Consider the following 24,466-nt stretch of genomic DNA (forward strand, 5'->3'; position numbering starts at 1 on the left):
TTTCCCATTGGAAAAGGCATTTCCAGCTGATACAAGATTTCTATTTCTTCTCTGGCCCTTTCATTGGACAATTATAAGGATTTAGAGGTATTGTCAGCATATGAGAGTTACATTGATTTCCCCACTGTCACCCAGGCCAATTTGGAAAAAATTTTCTGTGTGTTCATCCTTAAGATTAGATATATACAATACTACCTTAAAGAAGTGGGGCAGAGAACATTAGGAGATGTGCCTGATTTACACCAAGGGTTGATATGGTGTAGTGAAGGATAAGCTTGGCTAGGAAGAGAGAGTAGAGTGAGGTTATTAATATATGATTGAGGAACTTGGCTTTAAACTAAAGAGGCAATGTACAAATTTATGTTTCAGTCATAACAAACCATCCATTCACTGGCTGCCTTCCCTCCAAGAAGTTTTAGATATGAGAGAATTCTAAACCAAATATAGAATCCACTTGAGTTGCATGGATCCAATGTTAGAAAAAAATTCACACTTTTTGGTGACTGATTATATAGCTCTGAAAAAGATCACTTTTTGGTTCAAGAGGTAAGCACTTTTGGCTTAAACCCTCATGAGCCCTGATCAGCCAATAACTCTTTCACAACTTAAATAAGTGTTCACTGACTTGAAGATAAATCAGAAATGCATGCATTGCATCCCCGTCTTGCCCTCTCCCATAATCCTCAAATCAGGAAGGGAAGAAAATTATAGCCAAGAGGTATCTCCATGTGCCAAGCTACAAATATTAGCAAGACAAGAGTCTGCTATAGACATTTTGTAAAACACCAAATAGCATTTGTTCTCCCAGTCTCTGGAGAAGAGATTACTTAAAACCACCCCAAGCATGGAGCAATAAGGATTTATTAAACAATTTTATTATGCAGCATCCATCTCTCAGGCATCATTTACCTGTAGGAAAATAGAGGTGGTACACAGTAAAAGAGAAGAGGCATAGGAATTGCCCACATTCAGTCTCTAGCTGCAAATGTAGACCTGTCTGGGTTCAGAGTTCTGACAGGTAAAGGAAAGTCACCTTGCACATCTATGAGGTGAGCTGCAAGCAACTGATCAACAAATTTAGTCTACCAATTTGTAGCAGAGAACCAAGATTTCCACCAGGCTAAAGAGCTTCAAGTAACAAATCCCATAGTAAACAGTCCCATGTTTGACACAAAGTGAGTATGACAAGCAGAAAAAAAAAAAATACATGACTAGTGTTTTCCTTTAAGATGTTTCAGTTGATACATTTAAGAGTTGCTTAATTCCAAATCCTTTACCCTACCCATGACTTTGGTCATCAGTAACAGAGATTTAGCTGTCCTGGAATGAGAATAGACATGTGTACCGTCTTTTATAGATGGAAGAGTTAAAACTACTCTCTCTGAGTTAAGAATACATGCCAACACACTGGATGAGACAATGAGAATCAGAATAACCTTAGAAGTATGTATATCAAATACAAGTTCCTTCCCAAAATTAACATCTTGAGAAGGAGCTCACTTTCTTTAACTGCCTTCAGAGAAAGCTCACACACCCCACTTGCAATGCAGCCTTGTCACATCATAGTTACCCCTTGGTTTTGACCCAAAGCAGCATTACCTGACTTGACTGTTTGCAAAAATTGCCCTGATAGGATGAATGTTACTGTGTTGGTAATAATCTACCAAATGTGCTATAAGCCCTAGAGACAATCCCCAGAGAAAATTCTATAGCTGTATTGAACAACAGCATCATTATCAGAATGTGTACACTTCCCTCCTAAATGTGAATGCTTTCCAAAGGGCAATACTTACTTGACTACACAGCTGTAGTATACTTGCTTAAAACTCAGCCACATGATTTTGGGATCATATGTTATAGAATTATTGATCTGAAAGGGACAATGTGGTTCAGTCTATAAAGCTGGGATAAAGCTTTAAATGGGTGGCTACTCCCTGTATCGAAGAGAGGCCCTTAACTTGAAATGCTGCCACATTTCCACCACTTTTTAAGGGCCTTTTGGAAGAGATGAAAATTACCTCTGTATCATATATGTCATATGCCCTAGGAGAATGTAAAAAATTATCTAAGGCATTGGAAGATGTTTGTTGATTTGGCCATCAGCACCCATTGGTGTGCTTGGGTCCTAGAAACTCAGGTGGGGACTAAAAGGTCGGGAATATGGTTTACAGTTGCTGATATCAGCAGTATGTCCAGAAACAGACCAGAGGATGTTGGAGGTGGCAGGGAGGCTCCCAGAAAAGGACTGATGGGGAACCAAAGATATATATTTCCACGTGGTGGCTCACGCCTGTAATCCCAGCACTTTGGAAGGCCGAGGAGGGCGGATCACTAGCTCAGGAGTTCTAGACCAGCATGGCCAACTTGGTGAAACCCACTCTCTATTAAAAATATAAAAATTAGCCAGGCGTGGTGATGCCTGCCTGTAATCCGAGCTACTCAGGAGGCTGAGGCAGGAGAATCGCTTGAACCTGGGAAGTGGAAGTTGCAGTGAGCCGAGATCAAGCCACTGCACTCCAGCCTGGGCGACAGAGTGAGACTCAATCTCAAAAAAAAAAAAAAAAAAAGATATATATTTCCTGTTGTAAATTGTTTATTTTGGTTAACTCCATAATGTTTACCCTCAGGAGGGCTAACAGTCACACAGATGCGTGTGTGTGTGTGTATATAAAATTTCTTTAGCATCTCTAAAGAATAGAGATTTAGGATATGTTTTTATCCCAAAGGACTTAAATCTACTATGTAGATTATGTAAGTAGGGCTCAACATTAGAAGAATATTCTTTTTAAGAATTCCACAATGATCTAGGATTCCAGCAAATCCTACCTGTGAGCTGTAGATCCTAGTGGCTGAAAGTATAGGCTCCAAAGCAGATCATCAGAATGCTGCAGCTGCTACTCAGTATCTATGTGAACTTGGGAAAGCTATTGAACCTCTCTGTGCCTCAATTCTCTTACCTGTAACATGGAAATAATGGTATTTCCCTCATACGGATGAAATGAGATGCCACAAGTAACGGAGGCAGAAGTCATGCCGGTTATAAATGCTAACTCATTGCTATCTCATTATTTATAATTTCCATTTTTATGGTCAGAAGTCTGGGCCTAGAAAGGGTAAACTGCAATATACTCAAGCTGCTGGATAGTGAAAAATTAGGGATAATTCTCTTTTATTTATTTCTCCAATACTGGTTATGTTAGAATTTGGGATTTACTCCAATGCCTCTCCTATATAATAGCAGTGCTTGTTTAAAAATAACATTTTGGTGATTTACGGCTCTTTCCATAATCATAATAGTAATCAACTTATTCTAGACTCTGGACTGAGAATTACCTCATTTTATTTTCAATACATTCCTAGGAGATTTTCTTTTCACTCCTATTGATAGGTGAGGAAATAGGCTTAGAGAAGTTCAGTGAGTCCCTTGAGGTGACACAGCTAAGACTGTCAGAGTAAGAATTTGAACCTACATTCATCCAAATCAAAGTGCCTACATATAGCATTAGAAAATAGTTCTACAACTTATTTTTAAACGCTCCCAAAATTGCCTGGGTTAAAAAAGAAATTTTGTAAAAAAAAAAAAAATGTGTATATATATATATATGTGTGTCTACTCCAAGTCCATTCTCCATAATCTATAATTTTTTAAAAACCCACTTCTTAAGTGGAAAACGGCTGAAAGCTGTCCTTAGTGCATAACTTTTGAATCCTCATTGAGTCTGGTGTTCTCCTGGCCAATATCTAGGGCAAAGGTTAGCTTGGACAGAGTTTGTGGTGTTTGTGGCATTCTTTTCTGGGCAATAGCCACGAAAACTACTCTAGGAATGTTATTGGAATTAGGCTCTGCACCATCGCACTGTCCTGAGATAATTTTTTGACATATAATGTGCTGTCTTTGTGCTTAGACAGATAACATAGACCTGTCAAATTACACGCACAAAGCAATATTCAAAGTTCCTTCCTTCCTTCCAGAAAGAGTTTTTTCTTTCAGGTTCCCTGGGGATCAGGACTTACTCATCAATATGTGCTCTGGAGGCACAGAGCTGTGTCTTCATATTGTTCACGTTTGGGGTGGAATAAACCTCTGTTTTATGTTAACCAAAGGACATAAGGTAACCAGAGATTTTTTTTATCTGTAGTCGTGATAATTTCATCTTTTAACACTTAACTCAGACATTAGTTTTCCAGAAGCCTTCCCTGATTTCCCTTTGCCGGGTAAGATACCCAAACTCTGTGCTCTCATATCATTATTCTTTCTACCCAGTATTGAAGTGGTAGTTTAAAAATCCTGTCTCCCTTTCCTTACTGTGCTTGCAGACAGGGATCATGTTTTATTTCAGGCTGATATTCAGTCCACATGCATCACGGGGAGGCATCGTAAGATCATTATGATGGATTGGGCATTTAGATATTCCAGTTGGTTGGTGCAGGTATAGATCAGTCATTTAATACTCAATCCCACCTCCAGCTTTATTCCAATACTCAGCATAATAACAACATCTTGCACGTGGTAGGTACTCAGCAAGTGCACATTGACTTAATGACTAATTTACTGCTTGGATAAAGGACCATCTGATTGACAACGGGATATGTAACTAACGGCGTACATTATAATGCTCTATTCTGAGTAAGCAAGAACCTTTGATCATTACAGGTCACAATGACACTAATGCTCTACAAGGAAGTACTAGCCCTTGCCTCTAGATGCCCTCAATGAACCAGGCTTTATGAAGTCTTCATATGACTCCATCAAGACCACTACTGTCTTTGGTCTTGATCTTGTCCCAATACAAACATAATGGTAACCAAAGCATAAAGATCAAGCTAAATGGTCTCTGGGAACTCTGTATTTGGAGTAGTAGAGCCCTTACCTGTCTCTGTTGTTGGGAGACTTGGTATCCCATTCCTGCGATGGGCTGATTCTGCATTTGCTGAAGTAGGAGCTTTTGCTGAAGTGGCAAAGGTGATCTTAGCAAAGGCTGGCTTGGTAGAGATTGGGCGGGCTGAGAAGATGGTTGTTGTTGCTGCTGCTGCTGTTGCTGCTGTTGTTGTTGCTGCTGCTGCTGCTGCTGCTGCTGTTGCTGCTGCTGTTGCTGCTGCTGCTGTTGTTGGGCTGAAATTGAGCTCTGCTGCTGTTGCTGTTGCTGTTGTTGAGCTGAAATTGAACTCTGCTGTTGTTGCTGTTGCTGCTGCTGCTGCTGCTGCTGTTGTTGTTGTTGCTGCTGCTGCTGCTGCTGCTGCTGCTGTTGCTGTTGGGTGTAGTGTAGGAGAGAAGGCTTGTTCTGGGAAGGCAAAACAGAAGGCATCTGCTGGTTTGCTTGATCTGAGTTAAAATGAAACAAAGGCTTGGTGTTGCCCTGACGGGGCTCCATGGCTGGGTGTGGGTTGTTAATAAAACTTCGACTGAGATCCTGAGGCTTTTGCTGCATGAGCACATCCAGGTGCCCCCCCTGAGCTGAGGGGCCGGCCTTGTACATGTAGTTAGCCATTACTTTCGACTGGCCGCTGCCACCAGCTACCCCAGACATGGGGGAGCTCTGTGGGCTGAATGTCTGCTGACCAAAAGAAGGGCTGGGGATTTTCTCCTGCCCAAATGGACCTGGTGATGGTCCAGCAGAAGAGGGCAAGGCTGACCAGTTTGTAGGCTGGTGCTGCTGCTGGTGCTGCTGCATCCGGGCATGCTGCTGACGATTAGCAGCTATCTGTTTGAGCTGCTGGGCATGGGATACTTCCTGCCAGCTTGGCAGGGCCCGGCTTGCTCCTGAGCCTGTCTGAGGCTGAGCCTGGCTCTGAGGGACTGAAGGGATTGGAGACGAACTGGAGAGGGCAGAGTTGGCCATGGAGAATGTGGGGCCAGCTGACGGGGGCCTCAGCTGAGGAGAGCCTGAGGGGCCCTGAGTCAGGCCTGGTGAGTATTCACTTTTGATCACTATTTTCTCCATGGGTAAGGAGGGCCTAGGTGTGCTCCTCTGGCTTTGCTGACCCAAGTCAATGTTAAATGGGTCATCCTGCTTTATGGTGGCATTGATCATGTTCTCCAGTTCAAGGTCACTCATGGGAGGCACAGATATGTTGGTCAGTTCATTGAACAGTTCCTGCAGCTCAGGATCCATCAGTTGTTCTCCAGGGTCATCTCCGTACCTATTAGGAAAAATATTCTCTTGGGTCATTTGGCCATCCATGTGCTTACTGCAAGACAGAGTCTCTCCTGGCTCCTTCTTTACCTCCTTTAAGCCCATGTTAAACAGGCCATTGCCAGGAGAATGTGTATGGGATGGCAGAGTGTTAGTCTTTCGCAGGGGTGCTTGGCTCATAGGCAAGGTCCCTGGCATAATCTGACTTTGTCCATTGTTTATTTGGAGGCCACCTTGTCCTGCAGAGAGATTCTCCCCAACACGAATTCTTTTGATATCAAGAAACGAGTTGTCCACAAAGCCATTGGGTCGCTTGCTGTTGGCAGGAGATAGGTTAACTACCTGTTTTCTTTTCAAGGAACCCTGGAGCTGAAAGACAGAAGGGAATAAAAAGGAAAAATAAGAGATATTAATCCAATTATGCTTCTCACAAAAAGTGATGTGATATTTAAATGTTTCTTCTATTTACACACAAGATTCAGTTTTTTTAAAAAAAAATGGCACAAAGAGAGCACAAATGAAGCACATTCTGGAATATAATAAAACTCTCAGTAGCACAAACAAAACAAAATAAAATATTTCTGGAGGAGCAGGTCAATTAGGTTAGAGATCAGTGGTTCCCATGAGTGGTTCATAAGTCAATGGATAAAGATTCCTTCGAATATCATAAGAAGTTATTCACAGTACCTAAGATTAAAGCATTGTTATTTTCTGGAGCAGGCCAAAATATTCCACATGCATGCACACACAACTCCTTGCAGCTACAGATGATCAGAGTGTGCACAGTTTTAAGCAAGATAGAAAACACTCACAAGTCTAAAGCTGGGACCAAATCTCTAGTTTCTTTTTTTTTTCACAGACCCAACCCCTTCATCACTATTATCCTCTAAGTGAGTAATTAGAATAGTTCTCAGGTCCAAGGAGATACCCTGTTATTTTTCATCTATTTTTCTTCCTGCAATTCCACTGCTTTGTATCCAGGCCTATGTAGCAACCTTATGTGGACACACAAAAGCCATGAGATGATCATTTCTCATATGAGATACTTTAAGCACTGATTTTCCTGGGAATTCATTGCTTCTGTTTCCTGTAACTAAATCTCGTTACCAAAACAAAAGTGTTAATTGCTTAGGCTCTGGAAGCAGACTAAACTGAGCTCAAGTGCCAATTCTGTCACTGGGTGCCATGTGACCTCGGCAACTTACCTGAGCCTCAATTTTCTCATCCAGAAAATGGGGACAATAGCACTTAACTCATAGGAAGGGATGAGATAATGCATATAAAAGTTTAGAAAGTGCCTGTTATAGTAACAACTCAATAAACAACAATTTATAGAAAAAGTATGGCTTACTACATTCTGAAAGGGGAGCATGTCTAAACAGCAACATGTTTAAGTTTTTCATGAATGTTGAAGTACTTCATTCACAACCTAGCAATCAGAATATACTTTATGAGCCTTAAAATTTACAGAGAAAGGCTTAAGGGCCATATAAGCACACTAATAAATTAAAAAGAAACATAAAGCATTCATCATTCATCCTCATATCCTTGTTGATTCGTCTCTAAAGTGAGAGACCTTACCTATCAAAGTGTGGCTTTCCCAGTGCTGCAGACCCACTGAAATTATTCAGTGTTTGCTCAGCATAATTGTAAAATACCTGAGGCAAAGAAAACATTTCCTAGATAGAAAATTCTATCACTTCTCCTTTCTTCTCTTTTCACTTATGGCTACTCTCTCATCTGCCTGAAGATTTCTAGGTAGACTAATCAAGAAAAGGAAATTAACATAACTGAGTATATATTACATACCAAACACTTGAATATGGTTACTTTATTTCCCTTAATCTGCACAACAATCCCATTAGAAAGGTATTATTACCCTTAATTTATAAATAAGGAAACCAATACTCAGAGAGACTAAGTAACTTGCCCAGGGTCACACAGCTAGCAAGTGGGCTTTAACTCAAGGTTTGTGTGGTTCTGAAGCCTATGTCATTTACACTCTAACATGCTCTAATTAGCTTGTTTAGGGCTAGGGTCAACCTAGTATAAAGGGGCCAGGGGCAGTAACTAGAGAGACATCCTAGATTTCAGGTAAAATGATGAGGAATATGGGAATGGCCAGGATGCAGTATAGAGCTGGGTGGGAAAAACCTGCTTTTTGTCATCTGGCTCATCAATACTTGTTTCAATCATCCCTTATCTGTGGTTTTGCTCACTCACAGGTGGTAAATAGTTACGGTGAATGTGTCATGTTGGTACAACAGATTTTAACCTTACATCATTGCTGATTGGTAATCAGAGAAAGGAACCTGACCCAAGGCAGGGCGATTACTCCCTTCCATGGGAATTTTGGATTTGGAGAAAGTGAGACCAGGCTCTCTTTAGGTGGCTGTATCTACAAAACTTGTGAGGTGTTGTTCCATTATGTTAACTAGAGCCATAGAGGAAGCAAATCTGTAGAAAGAGAGAAGAATGAAGCTGAGGAGAGACACGTTTTAATATCATTCGGGGGCTTGTCTCCAATCCCAGGTCAGCTCTGCTTGTTTTCTTTGATACACTATGGAATCTTTATAATGAATTTCCCTATTGCTTAAGCTAACACAAATTGGGCATCTGTTACTTTCAACCAAGAGTTCTAACAAAGTTCCCTGAGACTTCACATTTAGTGATGAACAATTTGCAGCAAAGGGCTAGGCATGCTTTGTACCTGGGTGTGAAGCTTCCCCTCGCCCCACATCTCTGCTGTCTCTGCATGATTTGCTGACTCCTAATCTTGTCCAGTCACTGGTGTAGACATCATCACAGAACATGGTCATCTATTACCACATCCAGCAGAAACTCAAAGTTACCACTGTCTATCCTCATGGGGTCAGGAAGAACACAGACCAGAGAGAGTCAGTCATGTTGCTTCTGATTTATTTCAGCATAAATTGCATTTTGAAGGTTCTTTCACAACTAGGAAAGAACAAACAAAGGAGTACATTCTTTTTCCAAATTTGGGTTATCACCTTTGATTTATTTTCCACTGCTTTGAAAAAACCTGTTCAGCCAGATTCTCTCACTGCTCTGGCCACTCCCTGGGCAGTGCAGTATGCGCTCTGGGAAACAGCACTCACACTTTCTTTAGGCTATGAGGAGTGTAGAGACAGTAATAGAATTAGTGATAATTGTATAATAATGAGTCATTTATTGAAGACCTGCGTGTGAGATATTGTACTAAGCACTTTATGTGGATAATCTTATTTAATTCTCACAACTCTCAGAATCTTCACAACTCTATAAAGTTGATATTATTTCTTCCCTTCCCCCATTTTGCAGATGAGAAAACAGGTTTAGAGGTTGAGTATCTTGTCAAAGGACAGACAGAGTAAGCAATGAAGTCAGGAATCAAACCACGCTTTCCCACTGCACAGCCTGTGTTCTGTAGTAAGTGACACCCTAGGCCCTGACAGAGGTAAATTGTACCTACACCTGTGTCTTCAGGAAGCCAGGGATCTCGTCCTGATTCTTCCATTAACTTGCTTTGTTACTTCAGGGAAAATACTCCATTTTTCTGGGCCATAGTTTTCTTCTCCTTTATAAATGGGATTATCTCTGCGATCATTATCCTGCCCAAAGCCAGAAAATAACACGCACTAAAGGAGGGAAGTTTGTGTTCCAGGCACTATGTGTGGTGGTGTAAGGTCACCACCAAGCACAGCTGGAGGGATTCCTTAAGATGGGGGACAGAAGAAGTTATGTGTGATTCCATTAGGATAAAAGACACCCATCAAAACTTCATTGGGCATGATAATTTACCAAGAGAATTTTGGGGATAGGCTGTACCCTGCCTTCTAGAAGTTTCTAATCTAGTTATATCACCAAGACCCACTGAATGGCTACATGCTGTAGGCACTAAGCTACTGGCACCAGCACCATACAATCTAAATGATTCTCAAGGATCACTTTTTGCTGTGAAATATCTCCTTTGCTGGACTAAAATTATTCCATTAGATACATGGGTTTGAACTATGGTATAGAGTCTCTCAAGACGCAAATACTCCAGAAGCAACAGAGGAGGAATACAGTCGATAATACCTCAAGGAGGAATAGTTTATGAGAAAATTCAATGCCAACTTACCAGAACAAGAATAAAGCCCAAAGGGAACAAGACCTAATCAGGGGAATGGTGGGGAATAAAGGCAAGGGTTTAAATAGAGAAGGATGGGGGCAGGACGATGGGAGTTTGGAGCTCCACACTGTGGACCTTTTGGGTGGCTGGGAGAAAAGAGAAGGGGGAAAAGGAGAAATATTAGGGCAGTAATGTCCTGAGGGGCTGCAGGGCCTGAATCTTCCTGAAAACAGTTAATGATACTGGAAAGGTAAAGGGAAGGATCTCCAAAACAAATCTTTCACCCAAGGGCTGACCTACCCATTAGGCATGGGACACACAGTGCCCAGGGCTCACAACAGTTATAGAACAGAAGGAAAAAAATAAGATTTTAGGTTAAAGAACTGTTTCAATATATATTAATTTATATTTTTGCCAACATGGTCATAAAATACAATTTTTAATATTTTTTAAGGAATAAGGGGCTTCAAAGGCAAGAGCACCTATGTTCTATGAAAGCCTCTCACCTCTTAACTATTGTGTACTGAATGCTTATTCTAGACAGGCACTCTGTGGCATTAAGTTCTTGTTTAATCTCATGGCTCTCTGAGGCTTGTGTTCTTATATCCCCATTTCATAAGTGAAAAAATTGAGGTTCCTGACATTAAGATTACACAGTAAAGATATGGAGGCAGGATGCCAGCCCAGACATGTCTGGTTCCAAAGTCCTAATTCTGAACCACTAGCCATACTGCTCTCTTCCCTTTCAGCCTCTACCTTGCCAAATGCTGACAGTGTGCTGGACACAGAGAGCCCAGACAGCCAAGACAAAAGGCCAATAGAATGAAGATGCCTTATGAGCACAGGGCAGGGGTAAGGGCATTCGGGACACAGGGGGTTGGATGGCAAGGAGAGAATGATGACATCACTGGTGGGAAGTTGATGGTGAAAGTTCAGGCCATCACTCCCGAGGCTCCAATATAGGAGAGGAAAGAGACAAAAGGTCATTCGGTCAGTCAAAAAGATTTACTAAGCACCGGAGAGAGTTCTGAACCATATCCTATCAAATCATCCCTGGCATGAGGGAAAATATGCAGACGATTAAGCCAGCAGCAGGATGTAAAGGCTTCCAATCAGCACTACACTCAATCTTTGCACTTTTTCTACTACCTAGGTGGGTAAGAAGCATTTTTTATTTTGCATGATAAATCTGTGCCACACAATTGTGTTTAATTCATGAGACTGTGCATTTAATATCACCCTTTCACTGGCCATCTGAGGAAGGGGCTTGTTTTGGGAATGATTTTCAACAAGGCAAGTCTAGTCTGGTTTGCAGATGACACAGAAATCACTGTACTTTCTTTTGCTGAGATCCAGCAAACTGTTTCTTTTCACTCCCGTCCTTGTTCTCATTCTTCCATTTGGGCATCTAGATACTATTTGAGGCCTGCGGTCTCTGCTGGGGAAAGGCATAGGCCTGTCTAGGGCAAGGTCTAGACATAGTAGCCTGCCTGCCCCAACAGCTGGGGTTGAAGGTATGAGAACGCCTAGGAACAAGGAAAATCCAGCACAGCAGAACTGGGGCTGGGGTCCTCAGTAAACTGCTTCTTTTTAAGCAGCTATGCTTCACTTTTCCAAAAGACTTGAAACATAAACTTTCTGGAGGGATTTGAAAATGCCATTATTGCACAATCCTCTGGTTTCTGTTTCTTCCCCTGTCCCCTATCCCTTTCCACAAAATAAATGCATTCTTTGTCTCCGGTGCTGCCCTAGAAACAGGGAATGTGCCACACAAAGGTAACAATTCAGTCCATAGGTCACTTTTTTTCACCCCAAGTAGACTTCTGTCTTTCTCAACCAGGCATAAACACAAGAACCAAATCTGCCACTGCCTACATACTCAAGGGAATATCTTTGTTCCATCATCTGTAAACTTTCCTTGGGCTATTTTACTCATGGCTGATTAGAGATAGGATTGGGGATAGATAACATTAGAAAGAGACCAATCCGAAAGATAATATATGACTCTTGATTTGATTCTTGAAGTAAAAATGTTTAGGATCCAGGAATAGGAAATTCTAGCTCCTCAAGTACTTGGAGGTGAGAGTAATTCCTTCCTGCCTTTCCAGTACCAGCACAAAATAGGATTATCAGGCTTTTACTAAAAACAGAAAGAACCTTCACTTCTTATTTGGCCCTATCAAGTTCTTAGCTTCCCTGTATTACTAGATATTATTTTACGGCCACACAGTAATTAGGTTTGCCCAACCAGATTTTAAGCTCTTTGAGGGTGGGCATTCATTGCCTTATACTTCTTCAAGTTTCTTTCAGTACCTACCACAATGCTGGGCATATTCTAGGTGTTTTAATAATTATTCGTTGACCTCAGTGCCTGGGAAATGGGATCCTTCTAATTATTGAGCGGGAGCAGTAAAACAATGCTAAAAAGGAGGTTGTGGGTTGTGGGGAATATTTTCATACCAAATTCACAAGCATTAATTGTTCCACCAGAATTTTGCTTCAGTGATTATTTACCTTTTGTTTTTACTTTTTTAAAGACATTTTTATACATTTTTTAGTAGAGATGCAGTATTGCCATGTTGCCCAGGCTGGTCTTGAACTCCTGGGCTCTAGCAATCCTCCTGCTTCAGCCTCCCAAAGGTTATAGAGATTACAAGCGTGAGCCACCATACCTGCCCATTGATTATTTTCCTTTCAACTCAGAAGTCACGAGAATGTGAAGCCCTGAGAACTGGAACTGTGAAGAAAATGTATTGTCACTCATGTGAACCAGAAGTGAAGGGGTGTGTGAAGCTTTGTGATGGACACAAAGTGTTGTTGAGCCTCCTGACGGGACTGCAAAGCTGGGATGCAAGTTGAAGCCCCATCTGGACTCCATGCCCTTCCTGGGTGAAAGCACTGGAGCAGACATGGAGCCAGGCATGCTTCCTTATGAATTTCAGTAACTCGTACTTTCACTCCTTCAAGAAAACATGTGAGGTTTTTTTGTTTTTTTGTTGTTTTATGTTTTAGGGTTTTTTGTTGTTGTTGTTGTTTTTCTTTCTTTTTTTTTTTTTTCTCGAGATGGAGTCTTACTCTCTCGCCCAGGCTGGAGTGCAGTGGCACGATCTTGGCTCACTGCAACCTCCGCCTCCCGGGTTCATGCGATTCTCCTGCCTCAGCCTCCCGAGTAGCTGGGATTACAGATGTGCACCACCACATCTGGCTAATTTTTGTATTTTTAGTAGAGACAGGGTTTCACCATGTTGGTCAGGCTGGTCTTGAACTCCCGACCTCAAGTGATCTGCCCACCTCGGCCTCCCAAAGTGGTGGGATTACAGGCATGAGTCACCACACCCAGGCTTTTTGTTGTTGTTTTTAGTGTAAGGGTCAGAGGAGGCATATTAGATCTTTCTAGAAAATTTGTTCCATAACTTTGTTCCATAAGGTTTGGACCCTGAGAAATGTGACTATTTGAGTCAAAATGCTTTTTATTTTTTTTTCTGAAACAGGATCTGGTTCTGTCATCCAGGCTGGAGTGTAGCGGCACAATCTTGGCTCACTGCAGTCTCAACTTCCCAGGCTTAACTGATCCTTTCCCCTCAGCCACTGGAGTAGCTGGGACTACAGGCAAGTGACAACACACTTGGCTAATTTTAAATTTTTTTGTAGAGAAGGAGTCTCACTATGTTGCCCAGGGTAGTCTGGAACTCCTGGACTCAAGGTATCCTCCTGCCTTGATCTCCCAAAGTGTTGGGATTACAGCTGTGAGCCACTGTGCCTAGCCCCAAATAGCTACTCTTTATGAAGCCCAAGATAAAGCTTTATATAGAAGCAGGAGCAATGCAAATTCAGGTTCTATATAGAGAAAAGAAGTCAACATACTGCCCTTCTGAAGGTACTCAATACCAAGCTCTCCTGTATTCAAAATTAATTTGATCCCTTCCCCACCTCCCCTTTCTTAGATTTAATGGTTGGCTTGTGGAAGAGTAACTCAACGACTTGGAATTTGCCTCAGAAACACTCATCATTACAGGGCAGAAAAAAGGCATTTCATGATAGCATTTTGTCAGCGTGGACACTTCCATCACTTCCCTGTGGAGAATGTTCCAAGTTTATCTTTAACCAACAAAATAGTCATTGAGCAGAAGGAGAAGGGAACCAGTGCAACACTACCTCGGAGAGGCAGACATCTTCTCTTATCAAGATAAATGGGAAGCTGTGGGATCTAGAAAGGGCACAAGACTCAACTGCCAATAAACCTGGGTTCCAAATGCTTCTCTGTTCCTACTTACTGTACAAGTCTAAACTAGTCACTTACCTTACCTGTATGATATGGACAATAATACCCCATGTCTCAGGGTTTTAGTGGGGATTAGCAACATGCATGTAAAGCACCAGCGTTATTTCCAAGCTCAGAGCAGAGCTCCATCACTGGCAGCTCTTTTTCAGTAAAAGAGATGAACTTGAACCTTAGGCTGGTCTGACACTTTCCACTGTCATCTTGACTATCCTATGGACAACGCATGTGCTAGAAAAAGAGGAAATGAAGGTAACAAAACCAGATTTTTTTCTCCTCATCTGTAACATTGAATTTGTTTACCCATTCATTCAACAGATACTTATTTAGCACCAGCTGTATATTCTATAAGGGTGCCTACGTCATAGGTTAATGAAAGAACCATGTAGCTAAAGCTCAAAAAGATCCCAGAACATTGCTCTTAAAACATTGTTTTCAGCCAGGCATGGTGGCTCACACCTGTAATCCCAGCACTTTGGGAGGCCGAGGCAGACAGATCATGAGGTCAGGAGATCGAGGCCATCCTAGCTAGCACGGTGAAACACTGTCTCTACTAAAGATACAAAAAATTAGCCGGGCGTGGTGGCGGGCACCTGTAGTCCCAGCTACTTGGGAGGCTGAGGCAGGAGAATGGCGTGAACCTGGGAGGCGGAGCTTGCAGTGAGCCAAGATCGCACCACTGCACTCCAGCCTGGGCGACAGAGACTCTGTCTCAAAACAAAAACAAAAACAAAACAAAAACAACAAAAACAACAACAACAACAAAAACCACTGTTTTCAATTAACGTTAGAATTAACAAAAAGAAACAAACAAAAAGGAATTTACCAGTCTGTCTGGAAACATAGTGAAAAACAGTAATACAGTATGATCATTGTTCTGGAGACTTGCGCACGGCCTTATTATTGTAGATGGGAGAGACTCTGCCTGAGAAAGCTAGAAAAGGAATCCCACTCCCTTATAATGAAGTACCCCTCAAATATTCAAATGAATATCATGTTTCATATTATGATATTCTGCTAGTGGCAGTGTAAACAAAACTTGTTGTCCAACAACAGGGGGATGTTTATATTCAATTAAAAAGTTCAAAGTAGAGTTATTTTCCCATGTAGTCTACTACATTAAACAATATCATTTCAGATCCATTCAGTGATAACAAATAGGATGACCCTGCTGACTATATCCTTAGTCATTCTGACTAGTTACTGCAATTGTTATAAAGCAAGGATCTGAGGGGCCATTAGGAATGGACCCTTTGTGTTTAACAGAGAAATGCACATAATATTCTGTAAAAGCCTGAAAAATCCAGCTGCTTTGTGCATGAAATACTTTAACCATGACTCACTTTTTGCCCAAAATATATCAAAGCAAATCCAAAGTAAATGCTATGTCTAAAATGTTGGCAATTCTCATGAAATCTCTAAATGCCCTCCTCAGCAGAATGCACAATGCATTAAGTATCATTAATCAAGCGGCTTCTCTCTCTCCTTTTGCTTGGAAGGCCCAGTCTGGAAAGCTTTCTCTAAAGGGCATACCTCAAGGTCCATCCTACTTGCCCTCATATTTTTTCTCCCTGCTTTAATGATTTTAGCACTTTCTGTCTTATATTGTTCTTGGTAATTGATTCAGGTCTGTAAGTTTTTCACTTCGGTATGATTATAGAAGCCAACAGAAGAGACAGTATCTTGTGCTTCTCATCCACTCCCACATGCCCCTCCAAACTCTATTCTAGGAAAGTGCTCAATGACTGCCTGACAATGTGACTTCTCAGGCATCTAGTGGCCTGGGAACATCAGATGAGTCAGTTTATGGAGCATCTATGTTTCTCTGCCGTTGGCCATGAACCATGCCCCCTTTATAAGCCATATAGCTGATCCTTAGCAACTCTTTGTCCAACTGTAGAGGGACCAGTTTAAATATCAGCAAATCCCATATGGCAGGGAGAGTGCCCTAACAGTGTTCGAGGGTTGTTTATTCATTATTTTCGGGTTTGTACTTGGCTACCAAAAAGTTCCCTTCTTTTTAGGAAATAATATGAAACACAGCCATCCCTAATCTCATGGCAGCATTTCTCCCTTCATCTTCAGTGGTTTACCCAACATCAACGGGTATCAAAGGCCCCTATCCTGTCCTTCCCTGTCTTTCTCTCAGGTCACATTCTTCATTCTTCTTCAGGCTCCTTCTGCGTTAAGTGCGGTAAGCAATCGAGTATTCTCCATCTACATTCGGTGACTCTGACCCCACATCTCGCCTCTCTCTGCCCCACTGTGTTCTCTAGATAGCAACAAAAGGGATCTCCTTCTCAACCCAAACTCCAGCTACACTACTTTTTTGTTTGTTTGTTTTTAATTCTAAGAACACAAAAGATCATTTCCGTTTCAGATGCAGGCCTTTTGCATATACTGTTTCCTCTCACCGGATATGCTCTGCCTTCATGTAACTCTTCCTTCTATTATCATAGGTAGCTCCCTCTTTTCCTTAAGTCTGGACTTAATGTGACCCTCACAGAGATATTCCATGGCCATTCCATCTAAAGTACATTTTCATGTTTGTTTTCCATCTCTTGTGTCATTTACAGTACCTACTATAATTTCCAAATATTTTTATTAATTAGCTTCCAATTTTTAAGTCTTATAAAATAAGTCTTATAAAATAAGCCCTAGAAAGGGAAGCCTGAGTCATGTTTGTCTTGTTGACCACTGTATCTCATTCTGAATATAATCCAAATAAATATAAAATAAAAAAGATTATTTAAAGCAAATAAAAATGTGTAGAAGAAAACACGTCGAGATGCTGAAGTACTTTCTGGTGGTGGCATGATGATAAATTTTTCTCTTCTACTTTGCTCATATGTCTGTGCTAATTTTTCTACATTGAACATATATTAACTAAATAATTAAGACGGAAATGAACATTTATTGAATACATCTGCCCTTGCTAACTCCCCTTCTCTGAGAATCTGACCCCACATTTCCTAGAAGAGGGAGCCTGAAGTGGAACATTTCATTTGTCCCAGCAGACTTGATCAAAGTAGACAGTTGACTCAAGCTGACCCTTTTAGATGCTCTTCTAGTAATCCAGAATTGAAACAAGGTCTTTTTAACAGTATCTGTAGGCATTTGAATTAAGAGATATGGAAGGCTGCCTATATTGTAGTCATTCTCAGCCGTGCACAGCAACAGACAGGGAAAGCAAGTCTAAAGAGATAAGAGAATAAAACTCACACGCAAGGAGAAGCTAGAATGAGAAACTAGATGGAAAGGAGAAGGGTAGAGGAAGAAGTGAAGAGGCAGAGAGGCAGTGAAAGGGGGAGGGAGAAAAATATCCTGAAAACTTTCCAATTCCTAATTCCAGAACTTTGGGAGACTCAATTATATCTGCTACAGTAGAAACAACCCATAACCTTCCAATAAATCTCCCCCTCTCCCAATTTTCTTTTTTGCTTGAGATACTTCAAGAGGGCTTTTATTAGCTGAAGCAAATAATTCCCAACTAAAACAAAGAATAAAACCAATAATCACACTCAATAAAGTTTTCATAAGATAAATTCATATTTTTCTTGATTAATTAAAGTTGAAATGCTGGAAAGAGGCCAAATGGACACATTTATTTTGGTTTCTCTTTCAACTTTCCACGTATGGTCATTAATCCCACTCTTCCACATCCCTTATGAAAGAAGAGCATTATGAATGAAGACTGAGAGGTGCCGTTCCATGACAGCAGAATTCCAACAGCATGTCTATTGTTTCCACATCTCTCTCCATGGCATTCCCAGGGGAGGTCTGGAGATTACATCTCCGCCAATTCTCCCCTCAATGCACAAAAGCATTCTGAAAGTAAAACTTCAATCTGAATCATGTTTGGACAACCCAGGACTGCAATGTGTTAACTGGTTTGGATACAATCACCTGGAGACACAGGTAGGATGATCAGACATTTTAAGAGGTCCCTGCAATTTCAGGCTCATCTTTAACTCCATTACAAAGGAATGTTAAGCAGCATTTATAAGGTAGTTTGGCAAAGTACCTGAAAGCACCAAACAGCTTCTTTGATGTTCTTGGCATTGATGTCATCATTCTTTTGAAAGTTTTGAAGAAATATTTTTCTTATAGCAACTGTATCTAGGCTCAATATAAAGTGTTGATATGTGTTTTCTCTGGGCTAATGTTAGCCTGAGTAACTATGAACCATTTAGACAGATACTGTCTTAGAAGTTACCTCTACTTTCACTCCAGTCTATGTTTATTTTCACATCAAAGATACATCTAAGGGGAAATTGCCTAACTAGCTCTATGAAATATGAAGAAGTTTACTAAGATATTTGGTTATAATGGAAAAAAAAACAAAACCAAAACCTACACCCCAGGCAATTTAAGCCTTTCATGCCTGGAAATGAGAATTTGTAATGGCTGATAGAAAAGTTCCTTTGCTTTCTGTAAGGCCTGAATGCAGACTTTTTTAACCAGGCATTAAAATTCCACCACTTGCCACTTATGGAAAATGTTTCTTGATTATTTAAATGAAGTTAGGATGGAGGACAATAAAGCCTTTATATTGTTTGCAGTTCAACTCTTCTTTGAAGCAATGTCCTATAGCAATACAATGCCCTCACTTTGATCTGACTTGCTCAGCTCAGTAATTATATGACTGAGATGAATTCTCCACCTGACAGATTCTAATTCTTCATGTGTGGCCATATTCTTTGAAGAGAAAAAAATACCACCTCACCTATATTGAAAAATAAAACTTTTAGCAGGTCAAAATTGTGAATCAATGGTAATTCTCTTTGTCAAAGCAGTGAGCCCTCTTCATTTGATGAGAATCACTGTTTCTCAGAACACGCTTATGAATTTCTTGAAGTTTATCTTTAAACAAGAATATATTACAGTTCCTTTCTATGAATACATCATCTTAAAGGAGAGACAGCAGAGTACACTAACCTGGACCTTGGGATCTGCTAACTGACTGCCCCTGATTAGAAGGAAATATCCACTCATTCTGAATGGGCATGAGATAATCAGACACTTTAAGGAGCTCATTCTGTATCATTCCTTAAAGAACACTTTACACTGTTGCTTGAGTCTGCTTAAAATTTTGAAAGCACAGCCTTAACTCAGTGAGTCCCTAATCCTTGAAAATATTACTGCTGTTTATTTCATTTGCCTTTCAGACACAATACAGGACAGATTTAAGCAGAGAAAGCTCACCAGCTACAGCCTTGTAAATTGCTTTTAATCCAAGATGTCAGCAGGATTGATGCCACTGGGACTTTCGCTCCCCCCCACCCCAAAACATACATTTCTTCGCTGTACCTGCCTCATGATTAATATCTTGTATCCACTAGTTAGATTGCTAGAGAATAAAGTGCTTCCTTACACATGACCACTTCGCTGCATTTGTCAAGACTCGAAACATGCCATTGTAACTATGAAAAGAGTCCTTTTTTTTTTTTTTTTTGACCAGTGTATTTTCTTCACTGGCCTCAAATCTCAGCTCAAAACTCACTCCTCAGAGCCTAATTGTGATCACTGCTCTATTATTTGTGCCCCTGAAAGCCACTCTGTTCATGGTTTGCTTTCCTTGTGTATTTCATGTTTTTGGCTTATAACTGTTATTATGTCTTTTGCAGTCCCCCGGCAAGATTATAAACACCAATTTGTGTCTCCTATTATCTTTTGAGGCAATATATTGTAGTGGCTAAGAGCCCAAGCTTTGGCATCAGAGATCTGAATTTAAATCCTTGTTCTGTCCTCTATGAGATAGGAGCTTTGGGGGTAGTTTATGTAATCTCTCTGGGCCTCAGTTTCCTCCTCTGAATAATGGGGTTAATAGTTCCAATTCAGTGGTTGTAGTGAGTCTCAAATAAGATAATGTCTATAAAGTCTGTAACTCAAAGTGTGACAAATAATAAACGCTACTGTGACATTGTGATATAATAAGAAACATATTTGCTCTCTGCCCCCTGGGTCCTGGCATACAGTTACTAAAACCCTTGGACTCTCTAACATGCTAAGTGTTTCTTTGTAAGCTAATGAGATGACTGACGGCTGGGGGCTCCTGGATAGCCTCAGGAGGGGGGGCTGGTTGCCAGGGAAACCAGCCTTCTGATGAGAGGTTTGGGACTTTCGGCTTCACCACCCAACCTCCAGGGAGGAGAGTGGGGCTAAAGGTTGTGTTGATCACCAGTGGCCAATGATTTAATCAACCACGTCTATGTAATGAGGCCTCCATAAAAATCCAAAAGGACAGGGTTCAGGAGCTTCCAGGTTGCTGAACACCTGAGGGTGCCTAGAGGTAGGGCACCCAGGGAGGGCATGGAAGCTTTGAGCCTCTTTCCACCGGCCTTGCCGTATGCATCTCTTCCATCTGGCTGTTCTTTGTAGCTCTTACAATATCCTTTATAATAAACTGGTAAATGTTAAGTGTTTCCCTGAGTTCTATGAGCTACTCTAGCAAATGAATCAAACCTGAAGAGGAGGTGATAGGAACCCCAATTTGTAGCTTGTCGGTCAGAAGCACAGGTCACAACCTAGGGCTTGTGACTGGCATCTGAAGTGAGGGGGAGTCTTCTGGGACTGAGCCCTTAATCTGTGGAATCTGGTGCTATCTCAGGTAGACAGTGTAATAACCAAGTTAAGTTATGAAACACCCAGTTCGTGGCGGCTGGAAAATTGCTTGGCTGGTGTGTGGGGCCCTCTCCACTATCACCACCAAACTCCTGGTATCAGAAGTATTCTATGGTGAGTAAGAGTAGAAAACATACTTTGGCTTTCCCCATCTTTCATAGCCAGCTATTATTTTTATGTAGTCTTCGGGATCTCCCATAGAACACAGCATGCAGCAAGAAAGAGAAGGAGCAAACGGCATTTATTGGGTGACTACTTAACAGAAGACACTTCCTAAACATCATCTCATGAATCCCAGCTCCCCTACTTACTAGTAGTGTGATTTCGGGCAAGTCACCTAACTAATGTACCTCAGTTATCTCATCTGTAAAATACACATAATCATTATCCTTATAGGGCTGCGGTAATGTAAAGATTAAATAAATACACGTAGACTGCTTAAAGGAGTTTCTGACACATAGAAACTGACCAATAATACCAGCTATTATTACTATTAAATCCTTGCAACAAAGTTGAGAGATGGAGAAAAGAAACTTCATTTTATAGACAAGAAAAATAAGGCTATAAAAGTGTAAGCAGGCTGGACACAATGGCTTGTACCTGCAATCTCAGCACTTTGGAAGGCCAAGACAGGCAGATCGCTTGAGTCCAGGAGTTCGAGACCAGCCTGAGAAAGATGGCAAAACCCAGATTCTACAAAAAATACAAAAATTAGCTGTGCACGGTGGTGGCATCTTAGTCTCAGCTACTTGGGGGGCTGTGGTGGGAGGATCGCTTGAGCCCAAGAGAACAAGTCTGCAGTGATCATGCTACTGCACAACAGCCTGGGCAACAGTACGAGTGTCTCAAAAAAAAAAAAAAAAGTATACGCAACTTGACCAAGTTCGTCCAGTCAGTAGTAATTGAACCAGATTTTCCTGACTGAAAATCCATGCTCTCTACAAAATGTATTCACTAGAGGAAACATCCATTTCAATCTGGAGGGTTATTCCAGGGAAGCACTATAGTGATAAGTAGGCCCTCAAAGAACTAGACATCATGGGCAGGCATGAGAGTCAAGCGGGCCTGGGAAGAGCGGGTACAAGTGAGCTCAGTGAGATGCAGAAGTCTGGTCGGGCTTTGACGCCATGCGGAGGAACACGGGCTTCGTTATGAAGATCGTGGGTAGGCATTAGCGGACTTCAAGCAGGGGAGTGACATGTCAGTAATGTATTTTAGAAAAATAACTCTAACTACCAAATATTTATGTGTGGGTGGGAGATAGGATAGCTTAAGCCTGAAGATGGATGAGGTGTCAGCACTCAGTAAGAGAGAGTGAAAGCTGGACCTGGGCTAAGGTGGTAGCAGCAGACATGGAGAGAATGAGAAAGAACTTAGGAACCAGAAACCAAACAAAGTGTATGATTAATTCCATGTGGGAAGTGTAACAGAGAGAGAGGAATTAGGACTAAATACAAATTTCCGGATTAGTGACTGGGTAGATGATGGAGTTATTTGCTGCTGAGTAAAGAATGTAGGGAGAGGAGTGTGTTTCATGATGGGGATGGCAGGCAAGCAAACGATGGGTTCAAGTTTGGGCATGTTGAATGTGAGATGTCTGTGGGGCATGTAAGTGGAGACATCCCCTGCTAGTGAGATATTCAGGTTTACAGATCAGGAGGGAACTTTGGTCTGTCTGTGCAGATTGGGTTGAATGCACATAAGCATTGGTTGAAGGAATGAAGGTGGCTGTGAGTGTCTAAATGGACTGCAAGGAACAAGAAGAGAAAAGGGAGGGAATGAAACTCTGTGGAACATCAAGATTTAAGGAGCCAGGAGGAAAGGAATAAAATGAAGAGGTGAAGAGCTGAACGATTATGACAAAAAGAAGAGAGTGTTTCAAGGAGGGAGTGAGCAACTCATCAAATGCTACAGAGGTCACCTGCGATAGGGCAGAGCCATATCGGTGGCATCTGGCATTTGATGGTGATTGGGGGCTGGTGCCAAGTTGCAATGTTTTGAGGAGTGGATGGAAGGTAACAAAAGGGAAACAAAGTAGGTAGATTATTCTTCTTAAAAGCTCTACTGGAGGAAGGAGAGAGAGGACAGTGGCTAGAGAGAGTTACAGGGTAGAAGACTTCCTCATCATTTTTAAATACTTCACAGCAGTTGGTACAATACTTGGTATTTTGTAGGTACAAAGTTAAACATTCTTGAATGGATGATTCCGCCATCTTGCCTGATTCTTTCACTTTATGTTGTCCCTATTCTTCCAAATTTTCCTCCTTTCCTCTATCCCAATAGGAAATGCAGAGAGGCTGCAATTCCTTGTTCAAATACTAGGTGGAAAGCATACAGTTTGTTTCTTCTGCAGTGGCTAAACAGGTTGTATTTAATAGGAACTTCAGTATGCATCTGAAGCAGAAAAGATAAGAAAGAAGCCAGGCCACAAGAGACACAGATATTACAGAGAAAGCATCGGTGTTGCATTCAGGTATTCTTTTGGTTGGGTTTTATTTCCAAATAAATATAGGTATATAGCAAAATCCTATTTAAGGAACAAAAAAACTACTCCATGGGAGACTTACAAAAGAGATGGACAGCATCGAGTGGGTTCAATGAAAATTTTGGTAGCATATATTTTCAGGAAATCTAAGGATACTAAAAGCCTATTTAAAATAGTATCCTATTTGATCTTGATGACCAAAGATATTTCAAAGCATCAGGATTGGGTCTAATTGCTTGTTAAATTAAGGTCACATATGGGACTTGCTTTAGACCAGACAGTTTCATGCTCCTGAATAAGAAGGCTCTAATAAAGTTTGATCTTTGGATGCCTATCATATTATCAAGCCTATCATTCTCTCCATCAAAGAAAATCTAGTCAGAAGTCAGAAAATAAGGGAGTGGGGAGGGGGAGTGGGAAGGACAGAACAATCCAACAGCCCTTGATCCATCTCTGCATCAATTCAGACCATTCTCCACTATCTGTGCTCACATAGTAAGCACACATCATTTTATTTCTTGCTTTTGCTTCCCATCATATTTTTAAACTTTCAATATCATTAAGTAACACCCTTTTTTCCTCTATGATAGCTAGTGTCACAGGTGCTTTTTTCCTCCTTTTTATTATTTTTGGCAGCAGACAGATTTTTTTCTCTCCCATTGACCTGTACCTATTCCTAGCAAATTCACTGCTTCATGACAAGCGCCAACATAGTCATACGCAGATGCAATTTATCTTTGCACGCAGCTGGTCTGTGTGCATGTGTGTCTGTGTGAGTGTTCTTCTTTCCCATTGTTTGACTCCTTTTAACTCCACTCAGATCTCTCTAA

General features: G+C 41.2%; 1 protein-coding gene across 2 annotated transcripts in view; it reads right to left on the reverse strand.

Annotated features, from left to right (window-relative positions):
• Positions 1-24,466, reverse strand: part of MAML2 (mastermind like transcriptional coactivator 2) — a 371,294-nt gene that overhangs the window by 117,392 nt on the left and 229,436 nt on the right. For both annotated transcript variants that reach the window (XM_055283362.2, XM_063642052.1), the window contains exon 2: positions 4,872-6,503. In XM_055283362.2, coding sequence (XP_055139337.1) covers positions 4,872-6,503 — 1,632 coding nt within the window. The remainder of the gene's footprint in view (positions 1-4,871; positions 6,504-24,466) is intronic.

Source organism: Symphalangus syndactylus, chromosome 6 (genome assembly GCF_028878055.3).
Source record: "Symphalangus syndactylus isolate Jambi chromosome 6, NHGRI_mSymSyn1-v2.1_pri, whole genome shotgun sequence".
In the NCBI taxonomy this organism is placed as follows: Eukaryota; Metazoa; Chordata; class Mammalia; order Primates; family Hylobatidae; genus Symphalangus; species Symphalangus syndactylus.